This window comes from Myotis yumanensis, unplaced genomic scaffold (assembly GCF_028538775.1).
Source record: "Myotis yumanensis isolate MYYU_CA2020_CCGP unplaced genomic scaffold, mMyoYum1.0.hap1 SCAF_6, whole genome shotgun sequence".
Classification (NCBI taxonomy): Eukaryota; Metazoa; Chordata; class Mammalia; order Chiroptera; family Vespertilionidae; genus Myotis; species Myotis yumanensis.
This window is the reverse complement of record NW_027223757.1, coordinates 55996111-56008150: the sequence shown is the minus strand read 5'-3', so window position 1 is coordinate 56008150 and position 12040 is coordinate 55996111. Positions and strand designations below refer to the sequence as shown.

Below are 12040 nucleotides of genomic sequence, written 5' to 3'. Positions count from 1 at the left end.
ATTTCAAGGGAAATAAATACTGGGACAAAAGTATATTTTTTAATAAATTTAATCAAAATGAAAGACTTACTGCTATAGGTAAATGGTAAAAAGTTTATTACATCTAATATTAAAATATCACTTTTCTAGAAGCATTAAAAATTAGTTGCTCTCTTAAATATCAAGTATCTGAATTTCTAAAGATATAGAAAATTACAATATAAGAAATAAAATTACAAACTAAGCCAGAGCTATAAGCTAAAAATATTCCATGGTTCACAAAAGTCTCCTAGATATTTCTAAAGATTTTAAAGTGATTGAACTGAAGAAAGCCAAATCCAAGCAAGAATAGTCTCAGTTTAGAGGAAGGGGGATGGGGGAGTAGTAAAAGTAAAGAGGGTCAAATATATGGTGACAGAAAAAGATTTGACTTGGATCGAGGGCACACAATACAACTTATAGATGATGGATCATAGATATGTACTTGAAACCTATACTTTTATTAAAGAACTAGAGGCCTGATGCACAAAATTTGTGCAAGGACCTTGGCCCAAGCCCCCGCCCGCCACTGCTGCTACCACTGTGGCCAGGGGCTTCTGCCACCTCTGCCACGGCCCCCGCCCACTGCAGCTTTGTCCAGAAGGACATCCGGTCTAATTAGCATACTATGCTTTTATTATTATAGATGTCATCCTCAATAAATTTAATTTAAAAAATAGTCCTGATTCACCTGGTTTAGAACCTCCTCACCCCTACCTAGAAACTTCAAGAGTGAGATGAGCTAGGACAGCAAGAGATGTCAACTAACATAAGGGCACTGGGTAACTTGGCAGGTTACATCACTATGGTCCAGTAACGAGACAACACTAAACTATTGACAGTGCCACAACCTTATTTCAAGGGTTAAATTATTTAATCTGCAGCTATAAAAACTGGCTGTGAAACCATGTTTCTTTGCCATAACCAACTTAAACTCTTTATTATCAATTTCTGAGTTACTGAAGTACTTAGAGCTTAGTAAAAGTAAAACTGCCCTCACATGCCTTTAGAGAGCATCATAAAAATAGGCTACGTTTAAGAAAACCAGGTAGATCTAAAGGGAGAAAATGTACAGAACAAGAACATGAAAGTTTCCATTCTACTAACTGTTCATTTGATAGTAATTATAATCCATACTACATCATGAGAACATTCTTGGGTTAAAGGAGTAATAACTTTGGGTAGGTTTCTTTTACATTTATTTTTTAAAATTCTTTTCTTACTGCTATTTCATAAGCCAAAATCAGGTAAAACTGATACCCTCACTGTATAAGATGACAAAATCTGCTGAACTTTTGGCTCTCTGAGAAACTGCATGTTTCTGTATGAGTAAATGATCTCCACTTCGAATTGTGGTCTAATCATGGTCATGGTTATGACCATTTCTATTTTACGTTCTCACATGAAACTGCACATGGGATAATAAAAAAACTTAGTCCTCACAAATTAAATAACGAATACTCTACTTCAAGTCCTTTTTGGAATTCCAAAGAAAACAAACAACAAATGTAGAAACACTACTTTAGTATTTTGTTTTGGTTCATCTTAATGTTCCCTTTTATGCATTTCCTTAAGAATTTTCTAGGAAAAAATAAAACTAAAAATTAAAACATCTTAATGAATGATTTGCTTTGACAATTAATCTTATTGTTAATTTTAATCACTGTCAATATCAAAACAGGTACCATTTATGTGGCATATATAATGTTAATTAAAATACTAAGAGCTTTAAATACAATATTTACTAAGTTCCAGGTCATACATTTAAATGCCTACTAGACATCTGTACTTGGAAGACCCAAAGATATTTAAAACTCAGCATGTCCCCAAAAGAACTTTCTATTCCCTTACAAACATATTCCAGTATTCTGAAATTTGGTAAATGGTACCATCATTCACTTAGTCATGAAGAAACCTGGGAGCTACAATACCAGATGTAATAACTACTATCTGGGAACAGCTACTGTATGCCAAGAATTATGCTAGGTACATTATCTACAACAAAATCTAACCTCCATCCTCCCAAAACTTGCAAAATAAGCATTATTCTGTGAAATCTTACAATAAACAATCCTGTTTAATTTTAGTTAATTCAAATTTTCCACAATTAACTTGAGCATTGAACACTTTTTTCACTATAATATTTGGCAAGTCAACCAATGGTACTAGTTGTAAATATTTTTTTTAAGAACTGTAATCAACAAAATTATATTTGCTCATCCTTTTTGCCAAAATCATATCAGTGAATTACTGTATAAAAATTAGTAAGTGAAAGGAGTATAATGTGTGTTTAAAGATGTATTATCTATATTTAATCAAAATTCTACTTCCTCACAGCCTGATTCCTTGAAGTGAGTCCAATTTCATTCAGATTTATTATTTATGAGAACTTACCTTTTAGAACAATATGGTTAAACAGTAGGAGAAATAACGAACATTACCAATACTTTATCGTTTTCTATGTGAGCAGATGAATACAGTAATATTAAATAACTATTTCTATGAGGCAGCAAAAAACATATATTAATTCAGCACCAACCAGGTACTAGGCCTAAATAGGATGAAAAGTACAGATCTAATTTATAAAATATGATCCCTTCTCTCTAGATGCTTACAAACTGTTTGATAGAACATCAGAAATATGAAAAATAGAAACATGCTTAATTGCCAAAGGCATGATAAAATGGTATGTAGCCAATAAGAACAGATAAGAAAAGGAGATGATTCCTGGAAAATGCAGTCTAAAATATAGTAGGTAGAAATATTTCCAAATAAATTATGTAAATCTGCTTTAAAAACATTTCTTTAAAAAAAAAAGATTTACAGAATACAAATAATTTAATTAACACATTAAGCTTAGCATTCTGCAAAAATACAAAATGGTTTCTAGCTTCCAAAAATTACACCTCTATCAACAAATTAGCCACAATTAGACAAGCATATTCCACTACCAAATATTGGATCTGCAAAAATCCAAATGTTATGGATATATGCAAAGGAGGTAATCCAAGCAAACTCAACACCATTCTTAAACATGATTATCCATGAAAGCTTGAAAAACCCACACAAATTATGCCAAAAAGAAAAGAAATCCCCCACAAAAAACAATAAATGGATATTCCAGCATCTTACCTTAAAAAAATATATATACTGGAAGTAGAAGCATTCTTATAAGAATTTATTTTTTTTATACCTAGCCAAATTTTAATGCCATATTCAAAATGAAAAATAAATATCTAGTCATAGTAAGTAAAATATAGTTAAGCTATGAAACTTTATTACACTCAGTACTTGTAATATTAACCCTTAACTTTCATTTAACATGTTCCTAATTGCTACCACCAAATTCACAAAGTAAATATAATAACAGGTATAATCCTCCTGTTCACTTTCTGAATGTCTTAGAACACCCGCTGTTGCAACAGGAAAGGTTTATAGACATTTGTCAATTTTGGCTTTAAACAAACAGTGTATTTGCTAACTGATGCCTGCAAGATCCATCATTATTCAAACACAATCACCATTTCCTTTCCAATTAAATACAATATCACATGATCTCACTCATTTATGGATAATAAAGACCATTATAAACTGATGAACAAAAATAGATACAGAGGCAGAGCAGCATCGAACAGACTGTCAAACTACAGCGGGAAAGCCAGGGAGGGTTGGGGCTCGCAGGGGGGGTAAGAGATCAACCGAAGGACTTGTATGCATGCATATAAGCATAACTAATGGACACAAGACACTGGGGGGTATGGGAGGCTGGGGGAATGTCAAGGGGGGGTAGGAGACATATGTAATACTCTTTGTAATACTTTAAGCAATAAAACAAAATTTAAAAAAAAGAAAAATAAATAAATATAATATCTAAATTTATGCTACATAATATGTTTCCAAACAAGTTCCTTTTTTATAATTATGGGAGAAGCCATGAGAACTATTCTACTAACAACTTCAAAATCATCAAAAGTTTAACAAAATATAAACATTAAAAATCAACATGACAGAAACTGCCATAATATTGTGGAAAATTAAAAGAATAATACAATGAATACTTCCACCTAGATTCAATATTTGTGAGCATTTTGCTGTCTCCTACCTCCTGCCATACCTCCTCCTCTCTCCCTCTCCTATCTTTCTATCTGTCTGTCCATCCATCCATCCATCCATCCATCCATCCATCCTCCCATCCATCCACCCTGTTTATTTCGGACAAAGCCCCCAGAAATTAAATATATTAATACTTCTAAAGAAAAACAAATTATACTATATACACTATAAATAGTCATACAGCCATATAAAGACTATAAATTCAGTTCACATTTTGACACAAATGGGTTCAGATAGATCAGGTTGTATCCCAAATGAGATTTCTTTTAATGTTTTGGTTTTCAAAGTTTTGGATTTGAAAAATGTGAAAGGATGGCGGGCAGTAGTATTTTCCCTATGTTACAGAGGAGGAAACATTAAATAATTTATTCAAAACTAAAACAAGTAGCAAAACCAGAAGTGAAAATAGGCAAACTACTCTAGGGTAGTTAAAAGCACTGCTCTAGGAAGCCTCCAATCCCAAAAGAAATCCTTGAGACCTTCTTTTTCTTTATCCAGGATCTGAACCCTCACCCCTAATTCCATTGCCACCCTCCTAATCTGAGTCACTTGGTTTACTGCAACAGCCTACTAACCAGGCTACCTGATTCTTCTACCTACTTAACTAACAGTAAAAGCCAATGTTCTTTAAAATAGCATACAAGATCCTATAGGTTCTGGACCCTCTCATTTATCTTAACATCTGTTATCACATCTACTACTCCCTCTCTCACTCCACTCCAGCCTCACTGGTCTCTACGCTGCCCTGGTCTCCACGCATGTTCCCAGTTAGGACCCTGGCACTGACTATTCCTCCTGCCTGGCACACATTTCCTCTGTATCTTAATGACTCCCCCTCACTCCTCCAATATCACCTTCCAATGAGGCCCACACTATCACTCTATTTAAAATCGCAACTGCCCCCTCTAAAGCAACTGACACTCTGGATCCCCTGTCCCTGCTCTACTCTTTCTTTCTCCTAAACACTTAACTACCTGCAAACATTCTAGACAATATACTTATTTCTCATTTTCCTATCTTTTGTACTTAGATTTATACATACACCAAAGTATCCCCAGTCCTCAGAAAATCATCTAGTATATAAGTGCTCAAAAATAATTGTTGCTATTGAGATTTCTATGTCAATTTCAACCTAAGCTCCTCCACATTTCTTATAGTTGTTAGCATTTCTCAGTATCTCTCAGAAAAGTTAGAATTTCAATAAATACACTTAAATTGTATTTTAAAATAGCCATGTTTTATCCAATTATGCTTTAAGATTCTTTATGTAGAATTATATTTTATAGACATGGACAGATGTTATGACGTCACTCAGAGAAGACAATAAAGTAGGCAACAGTTTATATATATAGTATGATCCCTTCTATAAGCAAAAACAGTATGTATTTGTGTATATCAGGGTTTGGGGCATGATGACATTAGGTATTTAAAAAATATTTTTCCATCTGTATATTTGCATTTTCTCTTTTTTTCATTAATATGTATTATTTGTATGATTAAAAAATAATATACAGCCCTAGCTGGTTTGGCTCAGTGGATAGGGCATTGGACTATGGACTGGAAGGTCCTGGGTTCAATTCCAGTCAAGGGTACATGCTCAGGTTACGGGCTTGATCCTCAGTAGGGGGCATGCAGGAGGCAGCTGATCAATGATATTCTCTCATCATTGATGTTTTTATCTCTCTCTCCCTCTCCCTTCCTCTCTGAGATCAATAAAAATATATTTTAAAAAAATAAAAAAAAAATAATATACAGCCCTGGCTGGTGTTTTTAAGTGGTTAGAGTGCCGGCCCACACATCAAAGGGTCCTGGGTTTGATTCCTAGTCAAAGGCATGTACCTGGGTTGCAGGTTCTATCCCTGGCCCCAGTCAAGGTGTGTGTGGGAGGCAACCAATGGATGTGTCTCTCTCACAGTGATATCTCTCTCTCTCTCTCTCTCTCTCTCTCTTTCTCTTTCTCTTTCTTCCTCTCCTACCCTTCCTCCCTCCCTTCCACTCTCTCTGAAAAGCAATGGGAAAATTATCTTCAGGTGGGGAATAACAACAACAAAAAGAATTAGCCACATCACCCCTTGTATAAAGAGAAGAAGTAGATCAATATAGGTAGTCTGTTAAATGATACATATAGCACATATCTATTGCATTATATAATGGCTATTTTAACAGTGAATACAAATGTCTTTCATAGAAAGGACAAGATTTAGAATTTAGCTGGCAAATGTATTGTGAGGAATAATTTTTTGTGGTATATGAGTACTGTTTATCATTATTATTTTTATTTTGTTAATTCTCACTGAAGGATATTTTTTTCCATTGATTTTTAGAGAGAATGGAAGAAAGGGAGGGAAAGGGAGAGAAAGAAAGAGAAACATCTGTGTGAGAGAGACACATCAACTGGTTGCCTCCTGCACATGCCCTGAACACCCTGACCAGGGCGGGGAGCAAACCCACAACTGAGGTACTTGCCCTTGACTGGGAATGGAACCCACAAACCTTTGGTAGGAGGGGCCCTCACTCTAACCACTTAACAACACTGGTCAGGGTCTAGTTCTTTTATTTATACAAAGGGTAATATGGAATAGGTATGCTAAATACAACTACACTCATATATCTAAGTAAAATCCACATATTCAAACTAACTTTCAATGACAATGCTTTTAGTAGGCTTTTATATTTTTAGTATAAACTTATAAACATTTCTTTTTATCTTTAAATTCATTAATATATTGAATAAAGTGAAGCTATAGATTTAGAAAAACTGTATTGATCATTAAAGGTAACTATTATTTCACTTACGGGAAATCAACAAAAAAACTACTTTAGCCGAACTGGTTTGGCTCAGTGGATAGAGCGTCAGCCTGCGGACTGAAAGGTCCCAGGTTCGATTCCAGTCAAGGGCATATACCTTGGTTGCGAGCACATCCCCAGTGGGGGGCGTGCAGGAGGCAGCTGATCTCTCTCATCGATGTTTCTAACTCTCTATCCCTCTCCCTTCTTCTCTGTGAAAAATCAATAAAATATATTTAAAAACAAAAAAAAACAAACAAACAAACAAAAAAAAACTACTTTAATACCAACTCTGATTTTAGAAAACAGTAGTCTACCATTTTCACAAAAATTTCGAATCTTTGCTTTAACTTATAAAATATATACATAATAGTGATAATTAACATCTTAAAGTCAAGTTTAATTATGAGCAATTATTCTCTTTCCAAATAAAAACAAGTTCATTTACTCTCTGTAAAAGGAAACCTAAATTGGTTTAGAAATACTTTCCCCTTATCTTAAATCTAGAAAGAATATACTATGTTTTTAATGTTATATATGTTTATATTTAATGTCCTTTTAAATAAAATTTGATTTAGATTTTCCAAAGTTCAATTCCATTCAATATTTTATTACAAAACCTTTACAAAAAATAAATAAATAAGGACACGAGTTGTATTTAAAATAAAAGTTTACATACCCTGGTTTCCGAAAAACTAAACTATATTGCTGGCAAGCCAGACCCACAGTGGGAGTATAAACAATAGGCATGAACTTCTCAATGTCAGACATAAGCACTCGATAAAAGAGCTTTTCATTTCTATCTTGAAGATCCATTAAGAGAAGATACCTGTGGAAAATGGACAAAATGAGGTCTATATTCCAACAAAGCCATGAAATAGCTGCTTAGAAATCTTATTAAACATTTTTCAACAAAGTATGAAGAACTTTTTAGGTCACACAGGAAACATCTGATAAAAAAAAACAAAACACTTCAGAAATATTCTTAAATACCTCAAAAAATGAAGAAATATAAACCTCCTCGAATGTCATTCAAATATTAAAATAATTGCTAAAACAGAAGTTTTACTTAATATTTCAAATGACTTTATCCCTATTTTAAAATGAAAGAATGATGAAAATACCATTATACATATAGCATTAACTTTAAGTAAACACAGAGACTTCATCCTTTAACCTTCAGTGCTGAATAACCAAGGGAAATAACAAATGAAAAATGAGTAAGGAATATAGCACCAACCTTAAAAATTACTAAGGTAGCAAGAAAGTTCAAGGGACTTTTCTTATTATTTGTATCAAATAGGTTTTTTCTTTCTAGAGGCATTTTTGACCCAGACTTATCTTTCTAAGCATCAAACTTATCATGTTACCTGGAGCCTTCAACGGTTTGTAAAATATAATTCAAATTGTTTGGTATAATTTAAAAGAATATTTTAAGATTGTACTTAGTAATCTTACCAGCCTTTTTGGATTGATTTCCATTCCCTGAAGTAGTTTAAAATGCACAGCATTTAGTGTCAGACATACAGGATTCTAAGGCTGGGCAAATAGATAGGTTATGCTAACCCAAAAAATTAAAATTTAGGAAGAAGATGATAACTTTTAGACATGCTAAAATTGATTTAGCAAATGTGTAAGTCCTCATTGCTAAATCAAAGACCAACCCTCAGACCTCATTTTATTTATCAGAACATTTGACTCAAGTGGCACTCCCTATAAGTCAATAAATGCTCTTTACTTGACTTCTAGGACATCATATTCTCTTCATTTTCTTTCTACCTCACTAGTTTCCTGTTTCTTTGCAATTTCTTTTTTGTTTCTTTTTGCTGTTTTCTCTTCTCTGCAAGGTCTCTAATACATTAGGCTTTACTTTCAACATATATCCAAAATCTAAACACCTTCATTGCTACCACACTGGGTCTAAATCACCATAATCTTTTTCTTGGATTATTGTAATAGTCTCCTAAACATTCTTGCAGCCTACATTCTCTTCTCAACATTGCAGCCATTCTCTTCTTGAAATGTAGCTCAGATGATGTTGATTTCCTGTTCAAAACCTTGAAAGGCTTCCCTTTTCACTCAGATTAATAGCAGAAGTCTTTCTTGGCCTTCAAATACATAATCTATCCTCTATTACCTTGATAACTTCCTTTCCCAACCTACCATTCTTCCCCTCACTCATTCTATTCCTGGCACAGGTATCCCTACTGATCCTCGAACCAGAAAAAGAATATAAAGTAAAAACATAAGCTGAAAGAAGAACTTAAGTAACAAGTGCAAGAGATTGTGGAGAGGTTTAAGAAGCAGGGAAAATACACAACTGGACAAGCTGAGTCAGTCTCTTTCTCTGGCTGCCCGACATCACCCATGGGCTCATGAAAAAAGTGGCCATGGCAGGAATGGAGGTTATCACGGGCTCAGCAATATGGACTTCCAGTCACTAAGGCTGACCTGCCTTTAGACTCTCCTGAGTGCCCAATCTGCCAGAGGCCATCACTGCATGCCTGATCGGGTGCCATTCCACGGGGTGATCAGCAAGCCACCTGGTGGCAAGTGATTACATTGGACTGCTTCCATTATGGAAGAGGCAGCGTTGTTGTTACTGGAATTGACACTTACTCTGGATACAGATTTGCCTTCCCTACACACAATGCTTCAGCCAAAACTACCATCTGTGGACTTACAGAATGCCTTATCCACCATTATGGTATTCCACAAGGCATTGCTTCTGATCAAGGGACTCACTTTAGAGCAAATGAAGCATGGCAATGGGCCCATATTCATGAAATTCACTGGTCTTACCATGTTTCCCCACCATCCTGAAGCAGCTGACTTGACAGAATGGTGGAATGGCCTTCTGAGGCTCAGTTACAGCACCAGCTAGGTGGTAATACCTTGCAAAGCTGAGGCAGAGTTCTCTAGGAGGCTATGAATCCATGTCCAGTATAATGCTCTTTTTCCCATAATCAGGATTCACAGGTCCACGAACCCAGGGGTAAAAATGGAAGTGGCACCACTCACTATTATCGCCAGTGACCCACTAGCAAAATTTCTGCTTCTTGTCCCCATGACTTCATGCTCTGCTGGCCAATAAGTCTTAGTTTCAAAAGGAGGGATGTTTCCACCAGGAGACAATTATTCCATTAGATTGGAAATTAAGATGGCCACTAGCCACTATGGACACCACATGCCTCTGAATCAATAAGCAAAGAAGGAAGCTACTGTGCTGGCTAGGGTGAGTGATCCTGCCTACTAAGGGGATTTGGACTGCTACTCCATCATTAGTAGTAGTATTCTCTTTAGTAAAAAGGAATTCTGCAAGCAGTCTGCCTTTAGACTCGAACTGCAAATCTTTTCTTGTTCTCCAGCTGCCAGTCTACCTACAGACTTAGGACTTACCCAGGCTCTACAATCATGGGAGCCAATCCCTTGAAACAAATATATATCTCCATCCAACAGGATGTAATGTGTGTGTGTGTGTGTGTGCGCGCGCGCGCGCACGCACACAACACATATATCCTGTTGCTTCTGCTTCTCTGAAGACCACTAGAAAACCCTGACTAATACAAATACTTACTTGGTATTGAGTTAGCTACCTCTTCTAAACTTCACAACAATATTATGAAATAACTATTCTCTTCAATCCATAAATAAAAAACCTGAGGTTTAGTGCCTAAATAAGGGAAGAGTCCAAAGCAGAGGGCAAGGCATACAGAGTGGTCCTGACAGTGGTTGTGATGGTTTGCTCAAGGCCCCAATGCTAGTGAAACACAGCCAGAATTTCAACCTAGGGCTATCTCATTACAGAGATAGGGCACACGTTACCTTTATCTCTGTGCAAACATGGAAACTGAATTCTAAACACAGTAAGTGACCTAAATTCGCACTAGCATTAGAACCAGGTTTAGAAGTTGAAAAAGTGCATCCAATATGCACTCATAGTCTGACTAAAAGCCACTTTAACCTGTTTTGCTCTGTTCAGGATGGCATTTCCTGATAACTTACCTTTATAGCAACAATTTTATCACAAGAGCAAAGTAGTCTCTCTGAGGATAACAGTTTGGAAAGGAAAATTTTATTCCTAAATGTTCCTAAAAAGGTAAATTTTTAAAAACATCATTGTATTTATAGGCAAATTCTCCTCAAAGTTGACTACTTTTTCCAAATCACTAAATATTTTAACTTTCTCATCTAATAAAAAATAAAATAAACAACTGCCTAAAAGAAATATAAAATGTGTTACCTGTCAAAGTCAGAGTTCAGACGCTCACAATTTTTAATTATTCTAAGAAGTTGGATATCCTGATTGATGAAGCCAGGTGGCAATAATCCATGAATATTCAATAGTTGTCTTTCTTCCAGGGTAAAAGCCAATTCCTATGGAAAAAAGAAAGGCAATAACTTAAGGAGAAAAAAAGAGAGAAAAAGCATATATTTACAAAAATAACATCCAACAAGTATATGGAATTAAGAATCAGAAGATCTGGCGATACTCTAAACGTAGACCATGTAACCTCTCAATTCCTCAGTTTCTTCAACATTAAATATTAGAATACTATAACATTTTCAGATCTGTGTCACTCACATATTGTTAAGATGAAATTAGGTAATAGGGAAAATGAGTTGAAGACATACAAATGACAGATATAAATTTCACTATTAATATCATTAAATATAAAAATGAATAGGAGTTATTATAAGAGACTTTTAAATTATGAACACGAGTAGGTCATCTTTAAATAGGTCAGGTAATGCCTGATATAAGATTGAGGCACCTGTTCCAACACTCCATTCCCAAGTATTCTTATACTATTCTTATACACCCCTAACCACACAAAACTTCTTGCCATTTCCTGAACACACCTGAAAACGTTTTATTCTTCCATGACACTATGGTCAACAATATATTTCTTCCCTGCTTCTCTGCCCTTCAAGCCTTACCTTAAATGCTCTATCTTCTCTAAAGCCTTCCCAGACTCACCCAGTATATCCATTAGAATCCTATTATTACACTTATGCTATGTTACCTATTTACATGAACACTGATTGCATAAAACAATAGTAAAGAAATTATGAGGCTTGAAAACAAGAAAACAAAATAGAACTGATGGGTTGATGCAAA

The 12040-nt window shown here is 35.1% G+C and overlaps 1 protein-coding gene across 1 annotated transcript in view; it reads right to left on the bottom strand.

The window, feature by feature from the left end:
* Positions 1-12040, bottom strand: part of ME1 (malic enzyme 1) — a 166630-nt gene that overhangs the window by 128544 nt on the left and 26046 nt on the right. Inside the window, exons 2-3 of the mRNA XM_070418169.1 lie at positions 11162-11295; positions 7598-7747 (exon numbers count right to left, since the gene is read on the bottom strand). Coding sequence (XP_070274270.1) covers positions 7598-7747; positions 11162-11295 — 284 coding nt within the window. The remainder of the gene's footprint in view (positions 1-7597; positions 7748-11161; positions 11296-12040) is intronic.